The 24,604-nt window shown below is 45.1% G+C and overlaps 1 protein-coding gene across 1 annotated transcript in view; it reads right to left on the reverse strand.

Annotated features, from left to right (window-relative positions):
* Window positions 1-24,261, reverse strand: part of gdap2 (ganglioside induced differentiation associated protein 2) — a 32,827-nt gene extending 8,566 nt beyond the window's left edge. Inside the window, exons 1-13 of the mRNA XM_084456768.1 lie at window positions 24,082-24,261; window positions 23,188-23,408; window positions 20,666-20,805; window positions 19,575-19,728; window positions 18,875-18,963; window positions 14,993-15,069; window positions 14,576-14,735; window positions 11,939-12,092; window positions 9,989-10,065; window positions 9,319-9,395; window positions 8,993-9,132; window positions 5,018-5,072; window positions 3,259-3,402 (exon numbers count right to left, since the gene is read on the reverse strand). Coding sequence (XP_084312894.1) covers window positions 3,259-3,402; window positions 5,018-5,072; window positions 8,993-9,132; window positions 9,319-9,395; window positions 9,989-10,065; window positions 11,939-12,092; window positions 14,576-14,735; window positions 14,993-15,069; window positions 18,875-18,963; window positions 19,575-19,728; window positions 20,666-20,805; window positions 23,188-23,366 — 1,446 coding nt within the window. The 5' untranslated portion in view covers window positions 23,367-23,408; window positions 24,082-24,261. The remainder of the gene's footprint in view (window positions 1-3,258; window positions 3,403-5,017; window positions 5,073-8,992; window positions 9,133-9,318; window positions 9,396-9,988; window positions 10,066-11,938; window positions 12,093-14,575; window positions 14,736-14,992; window positions 15,070-18,874; window positions 18,964-19,574; window positions 19,729-20,665; window positions 20,806-23,187; window positions 23,409-24,081) is intronic.
* Between the last annotated feature and the right edge of the window lie 343 nt (window positions 24,262-24,604).

Here is a 24,604-nt window from a genome sequence, read left to right on the forward strand (position 1 = left end):
CCCCCCCCCCCCCAAAAAAAAGAATGCAAAAAATTGCAGACTTTTTTTTTAGCATAAATCAATTGAGTTTAACATAGGGGAAATTAGCATCGTGGCTAGCAGACATTTTCTGACTGTGAGTGAGAGATGATGAAATTTTGAATATTTTCGGTTGCTGTAGCTAGCGACTTAAGTAATGTAACCACAGTTTTGTCTATGTCTTCTGACGCTAATAGCTTTGTAGGCTAACATTAGCTGGGCTGTGTGTTGTGGACTCAATGCCGGTGCATTCAAGTTCACATTTTTCCCATTCATGCATTTTCAGCAATGCTTTCGCAATTTCTTTTCAGCTGTTCAGCATTCACACACATTTTCTGCAGGAAATGTATTCTTTTTGTACAGTAATGTTTTTTGTGTTGTAAATTTTGTTTATATTTACCTAAGTTATGTGCACTTGTTTCATTTCAGCTCAGTGTAGAGAAATGCACCGATACTCACACATGCCTTACTGCGCGTGTCTATGACAACACTGTTGAGACCATGTATCTGTGACATGCCCGCCCTGCAACAACACTAGTAGTTTCGGGGGGCCTACCACCCCCCTGAAAAACATCCTAGGGCGTGGGTTCCCAAACTCCATCAATGTGGGCCTCCCCTCTGAAAAGAGTGACACACCCGCGCCCCCTCAACCCCCTAATTTGTCCATTTTGCAAGGCAGCGTTAGCTAGCCCATTAACGTTACACAGCTAAGTTAGCTCGGTGGCAGCTGCTGCTAGTTAACGTTATGATGTTTTTGCACAATACATTCATGCCTGCGGGGAGAGGCTCTCTCTGCACTATCCACAGTACACATCTCTCCTATTATTTATTTCGATATTCTGACCTTTAAAATCAGGTTTCATTCATAAAAACCACAAACAAAAAGCATGTTTTTCCTTTTCTTTCTTTCTTTTTTTTCCTAACCATCGCTCCACGCCTCCCCTGAATTTCTTTGGGGCCCCCCAGGGGAGGCCCGCCTCACAGTTTGGGAATGCTTGTCCTAGGGGAAACACTGTTGTAGATATGGAGGATCATGTAGATGTATTGAAGATATGGAGGATCATGTAGATGTGTTATATATCATGTAGATGTGTTGTAGGTATGGATGATCATGTAGATGTGTTGTAGGTATGGATGATCATGTAGATGTGTTATATATCATGTAGATGTGTTGTAGATATGGGGGATCATGTTGTAGATATGGAGGATCATGTAGATGTGTTGTAGGTATGAAGGATCATGTAGATGTGTTGTAGGTATGGAGGATCATGTAGATGTGTTATATATCATGTAGATGTGTTATAGATATGGAGGATCATGTAGATGTGTTGTAGATATGGAGGATCATGTAGATGTGTTGTAGATATGGAGGATCATGTAGATGTGTTATAGATATGGAGGATCATGTAGATGTGTTATATATCATGTAGATGTGTTGTAGGTATGGAGGGTCATGTAGATGTGTTGTAGATATGGATGATCATGTAGATGTGTTGTAGGTATGGAGGATCATGTAGATATGTTATAGATATGGAGGATCATGTAGATTATGCTGTAGATATGGAGGATCATGTAGATGTGTTGTAGGTATGGGTGATCATGTAGATGTGTTGTAGATATGGAGGATCATGTAGATGTGTTATAGATATGGAGGATCATGTAGATGTGTTATAGATATGGGGGATCATGTAGATGTGTTGTAGGTATGGAGGATCATGTAGATGTGTTATAGATATGGAGGATCATGTAGATTATGCTGTAGATATGGATGATCATGTAGATGTGTTGTAGGTATGGAGGATCATTCAGATGTGTTGTAGATATGGAGGATCATGTAGATGTGTTATAGATATGGAGGATCATTCAGATGTGTTATAGATATGGGGGATCATGTAGATGTGTTATAGATATGGAGGATCATGTAGATGTGTTGTAGATATGGAGGATCATGTAGATGTGTTATAGATATGGAGGATCATGTAGATGTGTTGTAGATATGGAGGATCATGTAGATGTGTTGTAGATATGGAGGATCATGTAGATGTGTTGTAGATATGGAGGATCATGTAGATGTGTTGTAGATATGGAGGATCATTCAGATGTGTTATAGATATGGAGGATCATGTAGATGTGTTGTAGATATGGAGGATCATTCAGATGTGTTATAGATATGGGGGATCATGTAGATGTGTTGTAGATATGGAGGATCATTCAGATGTGTTATAGATATGGGGGATCATGTAGATGTGTTGTAGGTATGGAGGATCATGTAGATGTGTTGTAGATATGGAGGATCATGTAGATGTGTTGTAGGTATGGAGGATCATGTAGATGTGTTGTAGGTATGGAGGATCATGTAGATTATGCTGTAGATATGGAGGATCATGTTGATGTGTTGTAGATATGGATGATCATGTAGATGTGTTGTAGGTATGGAGGATCATGTAGATGTGTTATATATCATGTAGATGTGTTGTAGGTATGGATGATCATGTAGATGTGTTGTAGGTATGGAGGATCATGTAGATGTGTTGTAGATATGGAGGATCATGTAGATGTGTTGTAGGTATGGAGGATCATGTAGATGTGTTGTAGGTATAGATGATCATGTAGATGTGTTGTAGGTATGGAGGATCATGTAGATGTGTTGTAGGTATGGAGGATCATGTAGATGTGTTGTAGGTATGGAGGATCTTGTAGATGTGTTGTAGATATGGAGGATCATGTAGATGTGTTGTAGGTATGGAGGATCATGTAGATGTGTTATATATCATGTAGATGTGTTGTAGGTATGGATGATCATGTAGATGTGTTGTAGGTATGGGTGATCATGTAGATGTGTTGTAGATATGGAGGATCATGTAGATGTGTTGTAGATATGGAGGATCATTCAGATGTGTTGTAGATATGGAGGATCATGTAGATGTGTTGTAGGTATGGATGATCATGTAGATGTGTTGTAGATATAGAGGATCATGTAGATGTGTTGTAGGTATGGATGATCATGTAGATGTGTTGTAGATATGGAGGATCATGTAGATGTGTTGTAGGTATGGATGATCATGTAGATGTGTTGTATATATGGAGGATCTTGTAGATGTGTTGTAGATATGGAGGATCTTGTAGATGTGTTGTAGATATGGAGGATCATGTAGATGTGTTGTAGATATGGAGGATCTTGTAGATGTCTTGTAGGTATGGAGGATCTTGTAGATGTGTTGTAGATATGGAGGCCCTCACCCGTGAGTCATATTCCAGAACAAAGGGGGGAATGTCGATCTGCTCCGGCAGGATGCAGGTGAAGAGCTGCTGGAGTTTTTCGATGTGATGGACCTTCTCCTTCATCCCCGACACACTGAACGTCGTGAAGAACCAGGTGGACATCTGACACAGGACAGACACAGGGTTGAACACTGGTGATTGTCAACAAAGCCTTCAATGAAACAGGGTTGAACATGGGTGATGGTGAACATGGCTTCAGGATTATGGTACATAGTACCAGAGGTGTGGACTCTAGTACATGACTTGGACTCGAGTAAGACGAAAGTCACCCGGTCATGTCTAAAAGAATGAATCAATCAAAAGTATGCATCCACTATGTGATGAAAGATTTGCAGCAGTATGGCATCAATCTAGTCCAAGCAGTGTAGTACATTTGACTGTAATTATAATGTACAGTCAACTTTATTTGAGGTTCAGCTGGTTGTGAGAATGCCTGTCCCTCTTGCCAAAAACAGCAATGCCTTACAAGTCTGAGATGCCTGGAAATCCAAAAAGTTAAAGACATCTGGCTAAACTGGACAAGAGGTGACCTGACCACTAGTTGACTAGCTAGCTATTGTGACTCGTTATTTAACTGATTATACTTTCTGAAGCTACGGTTATTTATTTAGACACAGTTGTGCCTGATTGTTAAGGGATATGAAGGGATATGAATGGGGACACTATTGTGATGACACTACAACGACTAGTTGATAGGCTGTAACAGTTATAACTACAGCGACTAGTCGATAGGCTGTAACGGTTATAACTACAATGACTAGTCGATAGGCTGTAACAGTTATAACTACAGCGACTAGTCAATAGGCTGTAACAGTTATAACTACAGCGACTAGTCGATAGGCTGTAACGGTTATAACTACAATGACTAGTCGATAGGCTGTAACAGTTATAACTACAGCGACTAGTCAATAGGCTGTAACAGTTATAACTACAGCGACTAGTCGATAGGCTGTAACAGTTATAATGCAGCTGTGTCAAACACAGCAGCTCATAAACAGCTACGGTGATGTGTGGGGAGAAAATGTTGTGCTTGATTTTACTTTAATTGTTTTGAGTGACATCAGGGTACCGGTACTTAGCAGCAACACATTTCAAAAATATTAGTAAATAATAACTGTAGTGGTGGCGTTGTAATGAGATGATGTCACATAAGAGAGATTTTTGTCCGCCATTGTTTTCAAATGTTTTTGCGTTGTTTTGGATATGTGCTTTGAGCATTGTGTTTTTTTCCTCCTGTGTGCTCCGGTTGAAGTTTGCATCCGGGAACATTGGACATTTGGACTCCTCCTTCTATACTTGGAAGCAACCTCCGTGCTCAGAGCATGGAAGCATGGATATTGAGAACATTTTCTTATTTTACGCACGTTAAATTGTCTCCCATCTCCAGTGGCGATTGAAAATATTTATATTCATTTCTATTTTAGGTAGGTAGTACTTTATTGATCCCCAACGGGATATTACGTATTGTTCTACATTTGTAATGCACTTAATTGGCTGCACTTGATGTTGATGTAAATGTAGTTAAATTGATGTTATTAAAGCACATCAATGATGCTTCTAGTTGAGGTCTGTGTGTGTATGTGTGTGTATGACCATATTAAGGTGTGCCCTATAGGTCTCAGTCAGCACTCTTAGAACTTGAAACATAGCACTGTCACTTTGTATCTTCATCGGCATCTAAAAACCACATTGCACAGGAAGGATAGACACTAGTCACCTTGGAGCGAAACGTAGGGTGTACAAAGTAGAAAGCCCTCAAGTTCTTCTTGAACCTGTAATATGAGAAAACAACATACACAACTTAATCTACAATTATGAACAACCATGGTAATGACAACATATTTTCTTTTAATAGAAAAAGATAAATAGTAATTCAAATACATCCCTCTTCCCTCCAGGCTCTGCATGACCCCAGGACCATGAAGCTGACCCCTCCCACCCCGATCACATTATTGTTGAACTGCTCCCCCCTCAGGCAGGAGGCTGCGGTCCATCATGGCCACGACCTCACGCCACAAACACAGAGTCTTCCCCACGGCTACCAGCCTCATCAACAAGGCTCCTGTCCCCCTCCGACTCTCTCCCCTCTGGAATACTCGCAAATGACCACTGACTGTACTGGACACTGCTCGCACCGCACACACACATCACAACGACACACACACCGTATATAGAAAATCTTGCACACACATTACACTGCTCACTCCTGTACACACACACACACACATCACAACGACACACACACTGTCTATAGAAAACATTGCACACTCATTACACTGCTCACTCCTGTACACACTCTCATTGCACTCTGTTATGTGTACTGTATTTTGAACTGCTCATTTGCACTGTCCTGCCCGTCCCTGCACCCTGTATAATGTGGTCTACATCTGTGTTATGCACCTTGGACCCAACCAAATTCATAGTATGTTGTAAACTATGGCAAAATAAACTGATTCTGATTCTGAAATAAATAATGTATGTGTTTTTAAATAGCAACACAATGTCCATGAAACTGCATCAACTGAGCCCCACCCTCTGGCCAAGGCCAAAGAAAAACCTATTTATCGGGCAGTAAGGGTTTATTTGCTCTAAAAACTACTATATAACACTAGAATACATTTTTAAAAATACAAAATTCAATAAATAAGAAGTAACAATAATTTATTGTGTTTTCCACACAGTTCTGGATGGCGAGAGAACATTGGTTGGTTTCCCAGACCTCTCCTCCGGGCTCGCCAGTCATTCCAGGGACATTCCACCACAAGCTCACCTGATTCAACGCAATAAGATATAGATTAGAACCAGGTGTGCTAGTGGTGGAAATTAACAAATATATTGGATGGTAACTACAAATACTGGGGTACCTCAAGGAGAAGTTTGGAAATGGCCATGGCAACACATTCTGGCAGACAGAAATCCTAGTTTTTCAAGATGTGGTGTTCAAGCTGTCATGGAAATTTGTAGAAACTGGGCAAGTTGAAGACAGAAAACTCAATGGAAGAACCAAAACGCTGTCTTCGCCTAATGAACATTACTTAAAGGTACTTCCTTAAGGGACAGAAGGAAACCCAGTGAAGCACTTTGTTGAATATTGTTGATTTTCAGAGAAATGCCTTTTAATATGATCCTGTTAGCTATTTCCTAATTATGATGATTGACCTCTGAGTATGGCTGTCGGCTTGAGTTTTCGGTAAGCAACAGTGTCCCTCTTCCATAGACTTATGAGATAAAGACATTCCATGGCTGGTAGACTCTGGGCCAAACACCATTGTTGTGGTTAGAGATAAAGGCCTGGGCGCCGAGGCGGCGTAGGTTAACGTGACAAAACAAGGCTACAGAAGAGACCAGAGACAGTCTTATCGGAGAAGAGACGAGGGAGGGGGGAACACTCAAACCACATAAGAACGTTGCAACGAGACCAATGCTTTGATTTGGGTCCAGACAGCATACAGAGAGGTCAACTGTACATTAGGCACGACATCGTCTTTTGTATGTCAAACCTTCTGTAATAAACCTCTTTTGCTTGAGGCTCAAATCCCGTGTTGGAGAGATTCATTTGGAGAGATTCATTCTGGACTGTGTGGTATTGTGTGAGATTGGGGCCGTCTTTTATTGGAAACAAAAAACACAACGCAGAGCTGAAATAAGGACAATAATAAAAGACAACGAGATTCATCAACTTGCTCCATGAGGCGCTAGAATCTGGCAGAATCATCTGGCACCAAAGTGCACATTTCAACCCTGGGAAGTCTTAAAGAAATGGTCTTCTAAGGTGTGTTGCAGCTAAGAAACCAATCTTGCAACAAACAGAAGAGACTGCAGTACACTAAAGACCATGGAGCATACAGAGATGACCAGGGGCAGAAAGTCCCAATCTTGACCATAAGAACATCCATGCCTGTCTGCAGGCTTCTGTGATGCCCTCTGTCCTGATCTGGGGTCATTTTTGCAGCCAGTGTAGGGGATCTGTTCAAATCCATGGAATGACCAATTTACCACAGGGCTACTAGAAAAATTACATAGAAGTGTACTAAAGAGAAATGCTTACATTTTACATTCTAAGGGAGGCCACACAGACTTGATTTAAAAACATGAGATGATTGTATTAGTGTTTATTTGTGTTTATTAATGTTATGTGTTGAAAAAGTACTGTACTACCCAGATAAATAGTGTTAAAATGAAATTTCTAGGGTGGTGTAAGACTTTTGCACAGTACTGTACATGTAACAAGTGTCAGTGTGGCTCATCAGGATTGCAGTCATGGTTGCCCTTCATCATCGGGGTTTCCCAGTCCCTCTCTAGGTCGTCCTCGGACGCAGTTTCAGGGGAGATCTCATCTTTCTGACTATGACTGGGCCGGAACATTCCACGCAGCGAGAGACAGTCCCTGAGCAGATTAGTCTACGACTGGGACGAATGAAGGAGGAAGTGGTTCTGCTTTTCATTTTCAGGATGTGGTTCCTTCCTGTGTAAGAAAGCGGTGCAAGCTGTGATCATGGGCTGACCTCATCATCTCAAAGCACAGAGGCATGTAGGGCTCGGGTAGCACGGCACAGCTAGTCTGCCTTAGTCTTTTACCTGATGATGTTAGAGCTTTAAGAACTCAATCTGGAAACATATGAAGAATTTCCCTCTAGGTTTTGTTTGTGTAAGACGCATAACTTAATAAAAATGTAACTTAATCAAAACTGAACGCGCTAAGGCGTTTCTTCAGAATCTGAATTCTTCAACTGAGCATGGAGTTGATTCCAGGATGATTGTCTAGTCTAACATGGTCAATCTACAGACCTCTTGCTGGCTAGCGGTGGCTGAGCAGACCACCGTGTTCTCAACATTACCATCTCTGCTCACGCGGACAGTGTCGCTGCCAATACATCACCCTGGAGAACGCTCTCCAAGTTCTGGGTTCCCACTCCAAAACCTGATCCAGGTTCTAATTTCAGCCTGGAAGTGAGCAAAATGACCCTTTGATAGACCCGGTCCATGGCCAAGAGCTAGCCGATAAAGCCAACTACCTTAAACGGCCCACTGTTCTCTCCCTAGAACTCAACAAATTACAGCTGACAGTTGGTGAAGTTAGCAAGCCCAGAACAATGTCACGGTAAAACAATCTTCTCACAGAGAGGACTGAGTGTGGACTCATCTAACCCTGGGAGGACCAGGTTAGACCTTGGCTCTCATCATAAGCGTCTAAGACAATCATCCCATTTAGAAGGGAGAATTCCTCACTTTCAGGCCTTCAATCATACTTTGCTCGCCAAGACGCTTCCACATGTACAGCTGGCTCTCATACTGTATGCAGTCCTGGTGACTGGGGACGGTGGCGATGCTTCCCAGATTAACCAACGGAGCCGTTACCCCCAGATTAACCACCAGAGCCATGCCCCCCAGATTAACCACCGGAGCCATGCCCCCCCAGATTAACCACCGGAGCCGTTACCCCCAGATTAACCACCGGAGTCGTTACCCCCAGATTAACCACAGGAGCCGTTACCCCAGATTAACAGAGCCGTTACCCCAGATTAACCACCGGAGCCGTTACCCCAGATTAACCACCAGAGCCGCTACCCCCAGATTAACCACCAGAGCCCTTACCCCCAGATTAACCACCAGAGCCGTTACCCCCCAGATTAACCAACAGAGCCGTTACCCCCAGATTAACAGACCCCTTGTATCTACTATGTCATCTTACTTTGCATCTACGATGTCGTGGAGCTTCCTGAGGAAGTCAGAGTCCAGGTGGTTGTGCTCTCCAGTCAGAGTGTGAAAGTACACCATCACATAGTCCTTCACCGTGATGTGGTCCATGATGTGGATGAAGTACAGTAGGGCCTGTGGTGGCACACACACAAACACACACACACACACACACACACACACAGGTGCGAGCATACACACACAAACGCGCGCACACGCACAAACACACAGAAGAGGTCAATGCAGGTTGACATTCCATTGCACCCAATGACATTAGGAACCAAAACGAGCAATCATCAGAGTTCAGATGAAGCCTGCTACCTTCTCCATGTCTATGAGGGTGACCGGAATGTTCCGCCCCACCACCACCATCACCGTCCTGCCAAACTGGTCCACCCCTGAGAGAACACACACACGCACGCACGCACGCACGCACACACTCTGGTTACATGAAAGCAAAACAGCATCTATTCTAGCCCATATAATAGAGTTACATTTGAAAGGTGATTTTCTGGTCAAGACTTGGCTGTGTAGCAGTTCAGTGATCTGCTGATGCTACTATACTGCCCCCTACTGTTCACACAGGTCAATGACAGGTATCGTACTAAGAGGGCGTCTACTAGGCATCTGCTAGAGACACACACACAGAAAGAGGAGGGGAGGAAAATTATATCCAGTAACCATAGACAGATAGAGAGGAGGGAGGAGCCAGAGTAAGATGTCATTCGATAACCATAGAGACCAGAGACAGAGAGAGAGGAGAGGAGGGGAGGGGAGGAGCGAGGATGATATCCTCCGGTAGCCATAGAGACCATTTCTTTACTGGCATTTTTTTTTTTTTAAATCATGAAAACGAAAAATGAGAAAACTGATCACAGCCCAACCCCCCCCCCCCCCCCCACTCCCCCACACACATGCACACACACACACCCACACACACCCACACGCACCCACACACGCACACGCGCACACACGCACACACAGGCCTCACCAGTCTGATATAAGGCCTTGAGTGCTGCGATGTCGGACAGGTCCTCTGCTCTGGCTCGACACAACCAGCGGTTATAGCTGCAGGAAGAGGACAGGACGAGGACAGGAAGAGGACAGGAAGAAGACAGGCAGAGGACAGGACGAGGACAGGACGAGGACAGGACGAGGACAGGAAGAGGACAGGATGAGGACAGGACGAGGACAGGACGAGGACAGGCAGAGGACAGGCAGAGGACAGGACGAGGACAGGACGAGGACAGGACGAGGACAGGCAGAGGACAGGCAGAGGACAGGACGAGGACAGGCAGAGGACAGGCAGAGGACAGGCAGAGGACAGGCAGAGGACAGGACGAGGACAGGCAGAGGACAGGCAGAGGACAGGCAGAGGATAGGCAGAGGACAGGCAGAGGACAGGACGAGGACAGGACGAGGACAGGACGAGGACAGGACGAGGACAGGACGAGGACAGGAAGAGGACAGGAAGAGGACAGGACGAGGACAGGACGAGGACAGGCAGAGGACAGGACGAGGACAGGCAGAGGACAGGCAGAGGACAGGCAGAGGACAGGACGAGGACAGGACGAGGACAGGACGAGGACAGGACGAGGACAGGAAGAGGACAGGAAGAGGACAGGACGAGGACAGGACGAGGACAGGCAGAGGACAGGACGAGGACAGGAAGAGGACAGGACGAGGACAGGACGAGGACAGGCAGAGGACAGGCAGAGGACAGGTTACAGCAGCGCAGCGTTGGACCAATACTATCAATCACACAGAGCAGGATCAGACTGAGAGGTTAGGCTAGGGTGTGGGGAGTAACGTGAGGTTAGGGGTTAGGGTTAAGGTGTAGGGGTTAGGGTTAGGAGTAGTTCTGAAACACAAAAAAGGGGTCCAGGGCACTCCAGGGAATTCTAACATCATGAAAATGCCTTTATTAACATGGCGGCATGCTTATAGTAGACTTAGAAACCTCAGCGGGTTTTAAGGTTAGGATGTAGGGTGTAAGGTTAGGAGGTAGGGTGTAAGGTTAGGATGTAGGGTGTAAGGTTAGGATGTAGGGTGATGGTGTAGGGTGAGGGTGTAGGGTGTGGTGTTAGGGTGTAGGGTGTAAGGTTAGGGTGTAGGGTGATGGTGTAGGGTGTGGTGTTAGGGTGTAGGGTGTGGTGTTAGTATGTAGGGTATGGTGTTAGGGTGTAGGGTGTAAAGTAAGGGTGTAGGGTGAGGGTTAGGGTGTAAGGTTAGGGTGTAGGGAGATGGTGTAGGGTGTAAGGTTAGGGTGTAGGGTGAGGGTGTAGGGTGTAAGGTTAGGGTGTAGAGTGATGGTGTAGGGTGTAAGGTTAGGGTGTAGGATGAGGGTGTAGGGTGTGGTGTTAGGGTGTTGGGTGAGGGTGTAGTGAGTGTAGGGTGTGGTGTTAGGGTGTAGGGTGTAAGGTTAGGGTGTTGGGTGTGGTGTTAGGGTGTAGGGTGTAAGGTTAGGGTGTAGGGTGAGGGTGTAGGGTGAGGGTGTAAGGTTAGGGTGTAGGGTGTAAGGTTAGGGTGTAGGGTGTGGTGTTAGGGTGTAGGGTGTAAGGTGAGGGTGTAGGGTGTAAGGTTAGGGTGAAAGGTTAGGGTGTAGTGAGTGTTGGGTGTGGTGTTAGGGTGTAGGGTTTAAGGTTAGGGTGTAAGGTGTAAGGTTACGGTGTAAGATTAGGGTGTAGTGAGTGTTGGGTGTGGTGCTAGGGTGTAGGGTGTAAGGTTAGGGTGTAAGGTTAGGGTGTAGGGTGTTAGTTTAGGGTGTTGGGTGTGGTGTTAGGGTGTAGGGTGTAAGGTTAGGGTGTTGGGTGTGGTGTTAGGGTGTAGGGTGTGGTGTTAGGGTGTAAGGTTAGGATGTAAGGTTAGGGTGTGGTGTTAGGGTGTAGGGTGTGGTGTTAGGGTGTAAGGTTAGGGTGTAGGGCGCATGGTGTTGGCTCACTTCCTCTGGTGCTGTTTCTGCACCGTGGCCTCAGACTGCTGGCCCTGCAGAATGAGTTTGCGCTGTTTGTCCACGTCGCCCTCCATCCGAGCGAAGGCGTGTGTGCCCACCAGGCCCAGGTCCGAGTCCAGGCTGTCATCCTTCTCACACTCATCTACAGGTCAGAGCGTTTAGATTAACACCACATACCGTACGCGTCAGTGGCTCACCTCTGATAAACGTTTCTAACTGACCCCATCGGTGCTCTCTTCACATGCTAATGAGCCTCTGTGCTGCACAATAGAGTGTCTAAGAGGAAGCAGGAAGAGAAACCCCCCATGGGACCTTAAATCTGAACAAATATGACCGGTAGAGAACAGCGTGAGAAAAATTATTCTTGATCCCGAGTGAATCGGGCCATGATCATCACATATGACGATCAATTTAAAACATGATTGTACCGATCTCGGTTAACTGGCAAGTTACAGTAGCTAATATTAGCTAGCTGACATTACACTCGTTTAACACTCACCAAAACCTGGTAAAGCCGATCTCACAGGCCAGCTCTTACAGATCTAACTAACTCTCCTTATGCATTCCTGCTGCTCTCAACATGGCCAGATTAATAGTGATTTTCACCCCTTTTAATCCATTTAAACTTGTTCTGGAACATCTGCTTTACAGCAGCAACTGCTTGACTTGCAAAATCATGTTTTAAATTGACAAACATATGTGATGGTCATGGCACAATTCAAACGGGATCAATCAATTATTAGTTTCTCGCCGTCCACTACGGAACATATGAAGACATGTACAGTAGGGCAGTAGCAACACAGAGAAACGTGTTTTTCCTGACTCGGAGATACCAGCGTGGGAACAGGTCTCCCCTGCGGTCAGAGCACCTGCTCCCTGCTGGAGCCGAGCTGGCCAGCTGAACACACTGACCCTCACCCCCAAACATGAGGTCACACAGCGCCTTGCCCAGTGGAAAACATCTTGCTCGAGGAAGACATGGCTAGTTTAACAATTAGGCCTGCCCCTCATGTGTTCCACAGTGAGATCCATCACTGTGTGTGTGTGTGTGTGTGTGTGTGTGTGTGTGTGTGTGTGCGTGTGTGTGTGTGTGTGTGTGTGTGTGTGTGTGTGTGTGTGTGCACGCGTGTGTGTGTAATGTTCCACTGGCTGTGTCTCTATGGTGATCTAAAGCAGGCCGATCAGGGTGGTTTTTACCAGGTCATACAGCTGCTGTGCGGAAGTGAACAGGCTGGTTCCTGATAGCAGTGAGTCTATTATTACCCTGTGATATTGTTGATACAATACTTCAACCTTTTGAAGGGGAAGTTGCTATGGTAATATTATTGGAACCACTGCATGTCAAAGCATTTATGCTACGATTAAATAAGGATTATCTCAAAACATAAACAATTGTGAATCCGCAATAGCTGTGACCACGTACGACCTGAGCAGGCTACAATCATTTGCAATCCGGCTCCATCTTCTCCTCTCTTGTCTAATTAGTGGACTAGTAACAGCTGTGGTGATGCTGTGGCATGGACAACAGCAGCATTGCACCTTAAAGGAGTAGTAAAGGGAAAAAGCATGTTTAGCCCTGTTTTAAGGTTACTTATGATCATATACAATGGTTCAGATCAAAACGTTGACAAAACTAGCACTTTTGAGAAAAAGTCTGATAATTGCTCTACCACCATTTTGGTCATACAATGGAAAAGACAAAGACAAGAAGCTCACCGAGGGGGTAATATATATATGAGTTTCTTGTCTTTGAAATTGAGAGTTTAACATGTTTTTTGAATGATTTTTCAAGATGCCCACCCACATCCACTGTATGACCAAAACGGTGGTAGAGCAATTATCAGACTTTCTCAAAAGTGCTAGTTTTGTCAACGTTTTGATCTGAACCATTGTATATGATCATAAGTAACCTTAAAACAGGGCTAAACATGCATTTTGCCTTTACTACTCCTTTAATATTTTTGGGGACCGACAGATCAACCAACCAACTGACAGAGCGAGCTGCTGGTCACAGCTAAAAAGATGAAATGGGCAAATTATGGAAAAATCAAATTCGCCTATTTCATTTTCACCAAAATGCTTTAGCATCTTGGGTCATAACAGGTCAGTGTTACCTGGATGTTCTCTGTGTGTGTGTGAGAGAGGGGTCAGTGTTACCTGGATGTTCTCTGTGTGTGAGAGAGAGGGGTCAGTGTTACCTGGATGTTCTCTGTGTGTGAGAGGGGTCAGTGTTACCTGGATGTTCTCTGTGTGTGTGTGAGAGAGGGGTCAGTGTTACCTGGCTGTTCTCTGTGTGTGAGAGAGAGGGGTCAGTGTTACCTGGATGTTCTCTGTGTGTGTGTGAGAGAGGGGTCAGTGTTACCTGGATGTTCTCTGTGTGTGAGAGGGGTCAGTGTTACCTGGATGTTCTCTGTGTGAGAGGGGTCAGTGTTACCTGGATGTTCTCTGTGTGTGAGAGGGGTCAGTGTTACCTGGATGTTCTCTGTGTGTGAGAGGGGTCAGTGTTACCTGGATGTTCTCTGTGTGTGAGAGGGGTCAGTGTTACCTGGATGTTCTCTGTGTGTGAGAGGGGTCAGTGTTACCTGGATGTTCTCTGTGTGTGTGTGAGAGAGGGGTCAGTGTTACCTTCCAGGACCCCCGGCTTCTCAGCGATGCGTATCTGTCTTTCTGGGACCACCGGCTCTCCGTCCGAGTTCCCTATGTCTGCCGGGATGAGAGGAAGGCTGGCGCGCTCCTCTTCCTCAGACCGGGGGTAGTACAGGGGCAGGAGCTTCCTGTACACCGGCTGGAGGACCGCACGCACACACATGCAAAACTTTGATTGTACACATTCACAAAGTCATGTAGACCAAATGAACAAAACTGGGACACAGCCAGTGACACAAACACACACAGACATGGAATGGAAAAAAAGAAGACGCTCAACAAAACAGCATCATCCCAGAAAACATCAGCTGCCCTTAAACGACCCGAGGCCGGGTCAGCCGTGGAATGGCCAGATGGCCAGCGCTGCCCCGGGTGACGGGCGAGCGAGGGACTGACCTCCTCCGCGTGGGACACGGCGAACACCACCGTCTCCATGCTGTCCCCGTGGCTCTCCAGGAAGCGCCGCACCGTCCCTGTCACACAACCACAGTCTTAACCAACCACCACCTTAACCAGCATGCCCATGACAACCACTACCCTGTCACTGTCCCATCGACATGACAACCACAGCGCTACCCTGTCACTGTCCCATCGACATGACAACCACAGCGCTACCCTGTCACTGTCCCATCGACAGGACAACCACAGCGCCATCCTGTCACTGTCCCATCGACAGGACAACCACAGCGCTATCCTGTCACTGTCCCATCGACAGGACAAACACAGCGCCATCCTGTCACTGTCCCATCGACAGGACAACCACAGCGCCATCCTATCACTGTCCCATCGACAGGACAACCACAGCGCCATCCTGTCACTGTCCCATCGACGTCTGGGTAGTAGGGCTGTCAAAAAAAATGAAGTTCAAAATTATTATTATTATTTTATTTTTTTAAATAAGTTCGAACCTAACGTTTTTTTTTTTTTTTTAAATAAGTTCGAACCTAAATTTGAGAGACAGACAAAGATTAAACAAATATTGTAATATTAATAAATAATATTATTTATCAAAAATTATGCAGCGATTTACATTAATAACAGAACATTTATAGGCTACAATTTATTTACGGGCAATAATCCAATAATCCAGACCCAGCACCTTATCGAAAGATGAAAGTTAACACCTCAGTGAGGGGTAACGGTGTTCACAGTACAATATTACAGTCAAGGGTTATTTTATTAAGCTATTATATTCATGAAACATCTGAACGAGCGTCTCTGGAGATGAGAAGCGGGGTGAATGTGACGCACTGGTCAGAGGTTCCATGTACGTCGTTCCTTCTGCACTGAATCATTTGGCTTACCTGCAAACAGCTCAGTGTTTCACAACGCAGGAACAGAATAGCGCATCTGCTTCACGCTGCCAATTATTGAGGAGAGTCATTTGTGCGTTTTTTTGGATGTCCAGAATTGAAAAAAAGTGCTCAAGGGAGTTTAGAGCTCTGGGAGTTAAATACTATGCATAACATGATTAACACTTCATATATTAATATTCATGAAAGAAATATCCTGTTTCCACTGCTTCATTACCACCAAGGAACATGCGTCACGGGTGGGCTGCAGGACCACGTTTACTGTGTCCCTGATGAATAATGAGAGCTTCTGTTTGTGGAGTGTGTGTGTGTGTGTGTGTGTGTGTGTGGCCACTGGCCTATAGAGGCGCTGCTGAGTGACTCTCTGGGTATATATGGCTTTGAGAACTACTGTAATTACTTGTCTTATGCTCCAAAAACTGGAGTACCCCGAAAAAAGACCTACAGTAGGTTTGCGCCTGGCAATTACACTTACACTGCGTTCTAGTGACACTAGAATGCAGCTACAGATTTCCACCTCCAAAACGTGGCTCCGGCCGCATCGATCCGCCTCCGGGTTCCAGCTGCGTTCTGGAGGTGGAAATCCTGAGCTGCCTTCTGGTGTAATAGGCAGATCTGTTCTAGTGTAATAGGCAGATCTGTTCTAGTGTAATAGGCAGATCTGTTCTAGTGTAATAGGCAGATCTGTTCTAGTGTAATAGGCAGAACTGTTCTAGTGTAATGGGCAGATCTGTTCTAGTGTAATAGGCAGAACTGTTTTAGTGTAATTGGCAGATCTGTTCTAGTGTAATAGGCAGAACTGTTCTAGTGTAATAGGCAGAACTGTTCTAGTGTAATAGGCAGACCTGGAGGCTTTTGTAAAAACGATAGTAATAGATCCCTATGACCTGTGGGGTGCCCCAAGGATCGATCCTAGGACCTCTACTCTTCAGCCTGTACATGCTGCCCCTTGGCAGTGTCATCACGAGGCACAACATTAGCTACCATAGCTACGCAGATGATACCCAACTCTATATTTCTGTAATACCCAGTAACTATAGCTTGGTTTACAGCCTTGTCAAGTGTATTACGGATATAAATGTATGGATGTCACATAATTTCCTCCAACTAAACCAGGACAAAACAGAAGTACTGATCATTGGAGAAAAAGCTGAAAGAGAGAAACTATCAGCACACTTAAAAACTCTGGAAATTGACACCAAATGCCAGGCAAAAAACCTAGGTGTTATACTTGACTCAGATCTTAATTTCGAAAACCACATCAAGAATATTACAAAGACATCTTTTTACCACCTAAGGAACATTGCCAAGGTGCAACCCTTTCTCTCTCAGGCTGACACCGAAAGATTAATGCATGCTTTCATCACAAGCAGGCTGGACTACTGCAATGCTCTACTATCAGGCCTACCAAAGAAAGCAATCTCTAAGCTACAAATGATACAGAATGCTGCAGCACGAGTCCTCACCAAGACTAGACGAAGGGCACACATCACACCAGCCTTAAAATCACTACACTGGTTACCTGTCAACTCTAGAATAGACTTTAAAATACTATTACTAGTCTATAAATCTCTCTACAGTCACGCACCAGAATACATTTCAGACATGTTTGTTAGGTACATGCCCAACAGACCACTCAGATCCTCAGGTACTGAACTTTTAACAGTTCCAAAAGCCAGGACCAAGAAACACGGAGAGGCAGCTTTTAGTTTCTATGCCCCCAACCTCTGGAACTCCCTACCGGACTGCCTAAGAAGGGCCGAAACAACGGAGGTCTTCAAGCGAGATCTCAAGACGTACCTTTTTGACCTAGCCTACAATCACTAGCCAGGACCTTGAGACACAGAAAGGCAGCCTCAAACCTACCTGTGAATCCTCTGTATACATTGGTGTTTATCCTGCTATGCACTGTTTGTATATCAAGTAGTGTACAGAAGCTGGTTACCCTGAAACAGGCTTGTTCTGTTCTGACAGCTGTGTTGCTTCAACAGTGTGCTACTAACCGTTTTCTGCCTCCCTAGTGCGTCTCTCTCTCCCTCCTTCTAACCAGGTCCAGTGGATGCCCCACTGTTACCCGCAGACCACCCTGAGTCCGATAGATACCCCTGTGTCAGCTGTCAGTATTTAGTTAACACACACACACACACGTACACACAGACACACATCAGTCCACATCCGGCTTAGGCCTGGACCTCTGGAATATGTAGAGAGTGGGTCGTATGCCCACCTCCCTTGTTCTCTGTAAAGCGCATTGTGTTGCCTCTGGGTATGAAATGCACTATACAAATAAAGCTTTGATTGATTGATTGATAGGGCTATACTGTAACGCTGTGTTCACTTCACATTAAACCAATCAAACAGGTGATTTACGAGTTAGAGTTATATAGTAGCCTATCTTGTGGATACTATAGTTTATATAAATTTGGAAATAAGAATAACAGGAGTCACGCAAAAAAAAGTGCAAGCAGATAATAATGTAGGATATAACTTAAACTGTATTCAATGTTTAGCCTACAGGTTAAGCCCCACAAAAAGTTGTAATTTCAAAGCATAACCCAAACAAGAGTTGACACTTCTCTCTTCAAAAAAAAGTAACTGGCAAAAAGTTAAAAAGTCTTTAATGAGATGCAGCTATATGCGTGGGTAGGCTCCCCAGCTCAGTTTGTGTTCCCCACCAGATAGCTCCTTCATCACACCTGTCTGAGCTTCCAAGCACTCCTGCCCTTTTCTTTAGGAATAATATTCTCTATTATTCTCTATGTAATCCAGGCCTTACACTGAAGTGAGTGAGTGAGTGAGTGAGTGAGTGAGTGAGTGTGAGTGAGTGAGTGAGTGAGTGAGTGAGTGAGTGAGTGAGTGAGTGAGTGAGTGAGTGAGTGAGTGAGTGTGTGAGTGTGTGAGTGTGTGTGTGTGTGTGTGTGTGTGTGTGTGTGTGTGTGTGTGTGTGTGTGTGTGTGTAACTTACTGAGGGCTATGTGTGTGGCGTCCTCCAGGGGGTATCCTCTCTTGGTCGTACTAACCACACAGAAACCCACAGACGCCATTGACTGCTCTCTGGTGAGACGCACAGGAACAACATCATCACATCTGTATAGCGCAGCACGGATTCTCACTCACTCACTCACACACTCACACACACACACACACACACTCACACACTCACTCACACACACACTCACACACACACTCACACACACACACACACACACACACACGCTTGCAATTGATCACACACAGACACATGCCCGTACACACACACCGAAACATTAGTAGTAAGTGTATTTCCTCAGTTCCTGAGCGCTAGGAGAGCACCTGGTCAGGTCTGTGTTGTCTTGTGTGAGGAGGACACAAACATGCTTGTGCTTTGACCAGACTTAATCTAATCAACACACCATCTGTGTCCCCACTCACACCCACCACAGCCAGACTGACCGACTGGTCACTGTCAAGCGCTCTGCAGCACAACCCACATCTCTGTAAGCGACTTTGGGTTACTGAAAAGCGCTATATAAATAAAATGTATTATTATTAACTCAGTGGATTGGTGGCTGAAGAGTCTAGTACTACTACAGCAACGCTACTCTACCGCTACTAAGTAGACAACTACGACAATGAAAGTAGTGATCTGATAGTGGATCCATGCGTCCCCCCCCTCGGCGCCTCACCTGGCCAACTGCAGGACGTTCCTGTAGCAGCTGTAGAGCGAGCTCTCGGCAGCGGTCCGGTACCGGGCCTTGTACTTGGGACCCACGGTGTGGATGATGAAGCGAGCAGCCAGGTTGAGGCCTTTAGTCATCTTGGCCTCCCCCGTCCGACATCCTGAATGTGGATGAATACGAGCACGAGTGGGGGAAAAATGGATAGGATTCATGCTGTGAGTGCAGAACTGGTACTAGTAGATGGATAGTGCTTATCTCTGCTTACTGCTTATCTCAATTGATCACATCAAATCCAGGGTTGCACTCAGTGGTGGCAATAAAAAGAACAACAACAAAGGACACCTAGCACCATCTTAGTGGCCTTATGGTTAGAGTGTCCGCCCTCAGATTAGAAGGTTCGGGCTTCCATCCCTGGCTGAGTCATACCAAAGACTAGGGCTGTATATCATCTTGGATTTCGCGATACAATACGCATCACGATACACAGGTCACGATTCGATACGTATCATGATACAGAGGTCACACGATACAATACGATACGATACGTATTGCGATACACACATCATTTACTGAAAGATTTTAAGTGTTCAAGACTGAAAACTGAATGGCTCAAATGCACTATATAGATAACTCAAACTCAATAACTGGACAGAGAGCTAGCTAATAAATATTTTACATTTGATATCCATGCTTTTTAAACTGTCAACATTGTAGTATTTATGGTTTTTCAAAATTATTTATATGTATGCTTTTTTAACTTAATATTGTAGAATATGCTTTTTAAACTGGATTTAAAATTTTAAATAAAAAAAAAAAAGATATATATATATATATATTAAAAAAAAAAAAAAAAAAGAATTTTTACAGCGCCCGGCTGTATCGATACTCCGGGCTGAAAGATCGATACAGTATCGCGAGACTACGTACCGCGATGCATCGTTGTATCGATACAATCCTACAGCCCTACCAAAGACTATAAAAAAAGGTACCCAATGCCTCCCTGCTTGGCACTCAGCGGGGGTTGGATTGGGGAAGAGTCCCTTTGACATACTAGCGTCATGTCCGGTGCGCATGAGTGCCCAGGCTGGTTGCTCTACCTCTCAGTCTGATGAGCTGCTCCCGGAGCTCTGGGCCTGCATGCTGCTGGATGCTGTCAGAGACGGGGTTCTTGTCCGTCAGAGTCTCGTTGCTGGTGTTCACGATGGCGGTGCAGTTGAGCAGGGCCACGTCGCCATTGCTGAAAGATCAGAAGGATTCTCAATTAATTTGGGTGGTTACAGTTTAGTTAATAATAACATCCTAGTACTTGTACTTACCTCTAATTAGTGGTTATTAATTACAATGGATTTATAAGCTCTGGATGTGATGTTTTTAGCCTATGATGTTTTTAGCCTCTCTTACTCTGAGAATGTAATTTAATGTAATTTATTGCTTTATAAATGTTCTTAACCGGTAGACAAACATACTCCAGGAGCTTGCTCTATCATCCGTTGAGAGGGGTCAGGGAAGATTTTTTTTACAGCTCACTTATCTGGCCCCCGGGTGATACTGTTTTTTTGCTTCCCTCTGGAATATGTAGAGGTGGGTCGTATGCCCACCTCCCTTGTTCTCTGTAAAGCGTTGTGTTGCCTCTGGGTATGAAATGCGCTATACAAATAAAGCTTTGATTGATTGATTGTTTATACAAATAAAGCTTTGATTGATAGATCGAAACAATCAATATGTTTTTCTAGTAACATAGGGCTAACTCGAGATCGCAAAGCAAACTGATATTGTTAGATTTAGGTTAGGTTGCATTTCTCAAATTGGGAATCAACCTCTTGGACTTTGTTCCAATGCCAACAGTGTAACTGCTCAAGCATGTGTTGTAAGTATTTGGTCACATGAAGCCAGAGACCTATGATCTCATGTGTTGAAAAGAATTGTGGGTCATTCCATTTCAGTTGAACCAGTGAAAATCCAGTTCAACACTCACTATCTCAGATCATGAAAATATTGTTTCTATCGTGAAAGATGGAGAATCCAAGTATTCCTGCAGCATGCATTATTAGAAATAAGCTAATTGATTAATCAGCAGCAGCATGTGATTTGGCCTAAATCAGTTTTGGCGTTGTACTACTAATTAAGAAAAATGTCAAATGTGCTCCCGTCAAAATGTTACGTTGCAGAAATACATGATTATGTTTAACTACAGAAACAATATTAGAACAATCTGAGAGGACGGGTGTGACTCTTTCACAACATGCTATACCAGGTCATTAGATTAGAGATCAGCACGCTCACCACTATTGAATGTGCCAAGGTGCCAGAAGACTGAAGAACAGTATAAAAGAAGAAGTGCACTGCACACTTCTGCATGTTTTCAATCAAGTGCCGTGCCGAGCTCTCGGTCACAAGACCTCCGCCAGGGCAAAGCGCCGGGGTGGGGACAGGCAGTGGGGCAAAGCGCTGATGAAGGTCTTGTGATTGAACGCTTGGCACTTGATTGATTACAGAAACTGGCCCGGACAGAACCTCCTTCCTTCATACAACACACCGACGCCTCACGCCGCCAGCATTGTTAAACACAGAGAAGCAAACAAGCAGATCTCATATTAGCCTAAACAAAAACAGCTGACACTTGTGGAGATGTTTATTCGGTAGGGCTGCCATCTAAAATGCACTAAAAAAAGCTTTAACCGAACAGCGTTTCTGTGAGAAGCTAAAGCTGATGTGTGAGCTGCTCAGAGGCAGAGCGGCGGTATGTGGGGCAGGAATGTGAGCAGAGCGAGGAGAGAGGTTTGGGTACAAGCATCTTAGTGAGGGGCTCCTGCCTGGGGGGAAGCTCTCGGGCTGTCATGTGCTCCACAGCAGAGTCCAGTATGAGGCTGTGTGTCCATGTGGGCTGAGGGCGGGGGGGGAGGACCACAGTAGCACAAGGAGCAGGAACAGGACCCCCCAGGACCAGCGGCTTTAACCTGAGAGCACGGTGACCTCTAAACCCTTAGCTGTGGTATTTCATACAAGGCTTAGAGGTCAAAGGTGAAGAATCACGATTCAGAATGAGCAAGATGGAGGTGCAGTGCAGGACAATGAGAGGAATCTCAAAATGGAGGGATGAAAAATGAGCAGGACCAAGAGAAGAAAGACACCATGAGACATACAGAGATCCAGAGAGGAGGAAGAGCAGCGACGACTAGAGGGAGGCTGTGCTAGGAGGCCTAGTAGGACTAGAGGGAGGCTGTGCTAGGAGGTCTAGTAGGACTAGAGGGAGGCTGTGTTAGGAGGTCTAGTAGGACTAGAGGGAGGCTGTGCTAGGAGGCCTAGTAGGACTAGAGAGAGGCTGTGCTAGGAGGTCTAGTAGGACTAGAGGGAGGCTGTGCTAGGAGGTCTAGTAGGACTAGAGGGAGGCTGTGCTAGGAGGTCTAGTAGGACTAGAGGGAGGCTGTGCTAGGAGGTCTAGTAGGACTAGAGGGAGGCTGTGCTAGGAGGCCTAGTAGGACTAGAGGGAGGCTGTGCTAGGAGGCCTAGTAGGACTAGAGGGAGGATGTGCTAGGAGGTCTAGTAGGACTAGAGGAAGGCTGTGCTAGAAGGTCTAGTAGGACTAGAGGGAGATGGTGATAAGTCTGGTGTGACTCACAAGAGAACGATCTTGCTGTTGATGTCCGGTCTGAAGGGGAAGGGGGAGGGGAAGGCCTTCTGGCTGACCAGACTGCCACTGTCGTCCCCTGGTGCCTCCTCTGCTTCAGGCTCTTCCTGTGCCCAGTCAGGCAGCGTGTGGATGTCCACGACCTGGGACCGCGCTCCCAGAGGGTCCATTCTGACAGCCTGCTGCTCTGGGCCTCAAGACTGCAATCCTCACTGCAATCAGAGCCAGAGGAAAAACTCCCATAAACCCCCAGTCAGAGAAACAGTCTGAGCCTCACACCATCCTTGCCTTGTTTCTACAACTAAGACTGTTGTTTAAAGAATACGATATGTTACTTGAGTATTCAGGTGGTATTTAGGTGATATCACAGACTTTGTCGCCTCTGACATCGCATGTAGAGCTGTTGCATTTCCTGCTTTCTAGGTACACATCAGATGTCTAGCCTAGGGTGTCAATGGAGTTCAAGGAGGTGGAGTTGGGTGGATTTAACGTATCCATTGCAGAATACTGACGTGTCGCCTTCTTAACAGCGTAAACAATGAACATAAAGGAATAAGATAATTGAGCAAACGTATTCCAATTCCAAACACTTTGTTTTCTGACAAAACACCAACCAAGTTATCCAGTGATAGGACGTTTTGCAGCCCGAACTACCAAAATCACCCAACAGTCCGCCTGCTCAGGTTCAAACAGAAGACCCTGCCTACAATTGACGGTCAAATTTTAGACAGCTTTGCTTTAGCACTATGCTAATTTGAATTTTGACGGATGAATTCACTAGTCCTTCAGAAAAAGGAAGTGAAACTTAATATCTTCATGACAAATGTAATTGACAGGGCTAACTTAGCTAGCTAAACGGCTAATAAAAACATATTTAACACCCACCTCACGACCAGCTTGCTCTCCTCCACGGCGAATCTAACGTTACAAAATTACCAAAAAACTACAAAATGCGACGACAAATTTACATACAGAGTGGAATATTGAGAGTCATCATACTCTCTCATCACCGCAGATATTGCTCAACTCGGTTTACATAGGCCCGTTCCGTCCGTAATGTTTACTACTGCCTGATGAAAGTCGCTCAGCCAGACACGACTCCACCACAGTGAGCGTGAGACGCGAGTTCCTGATCAGCTGACTCCAGACAAAAAAACCAATAGGGAGGGAAAGTGAAAACATGCGCCCCTAGCGGATTTGTTCCTATCGGAGAGGAGTTTCAATGTAAACTCCCATAGACCGGATTTTCTAATAATTACTACGAAGCCATTTCGGTGAAGTTATCAAAACAAAAAATTGTGAGTGTTTTTACATTAATAATCTACCAACTGTGAGAATTTCAAACAGTATTTCGCCTTCTTTCAAATTTTCGAAATTGCTCCATTCCTCCAGTCAAAGTCAATGGAAT

The sequence above is a fragment of the Borostomias antarcticus genome (genome assembly GCF_949987555.1).
Source record: "Borostomias antarcticus genome assembly, chromosome: 2".
In the NCBI taxonomy this organism is placed as follows: Eukaryota; Metazoa; Chordata; class Actinopteri; order Stomiiformes; family Stomiidae; genus Borostomias; species Borostomias antarcticus.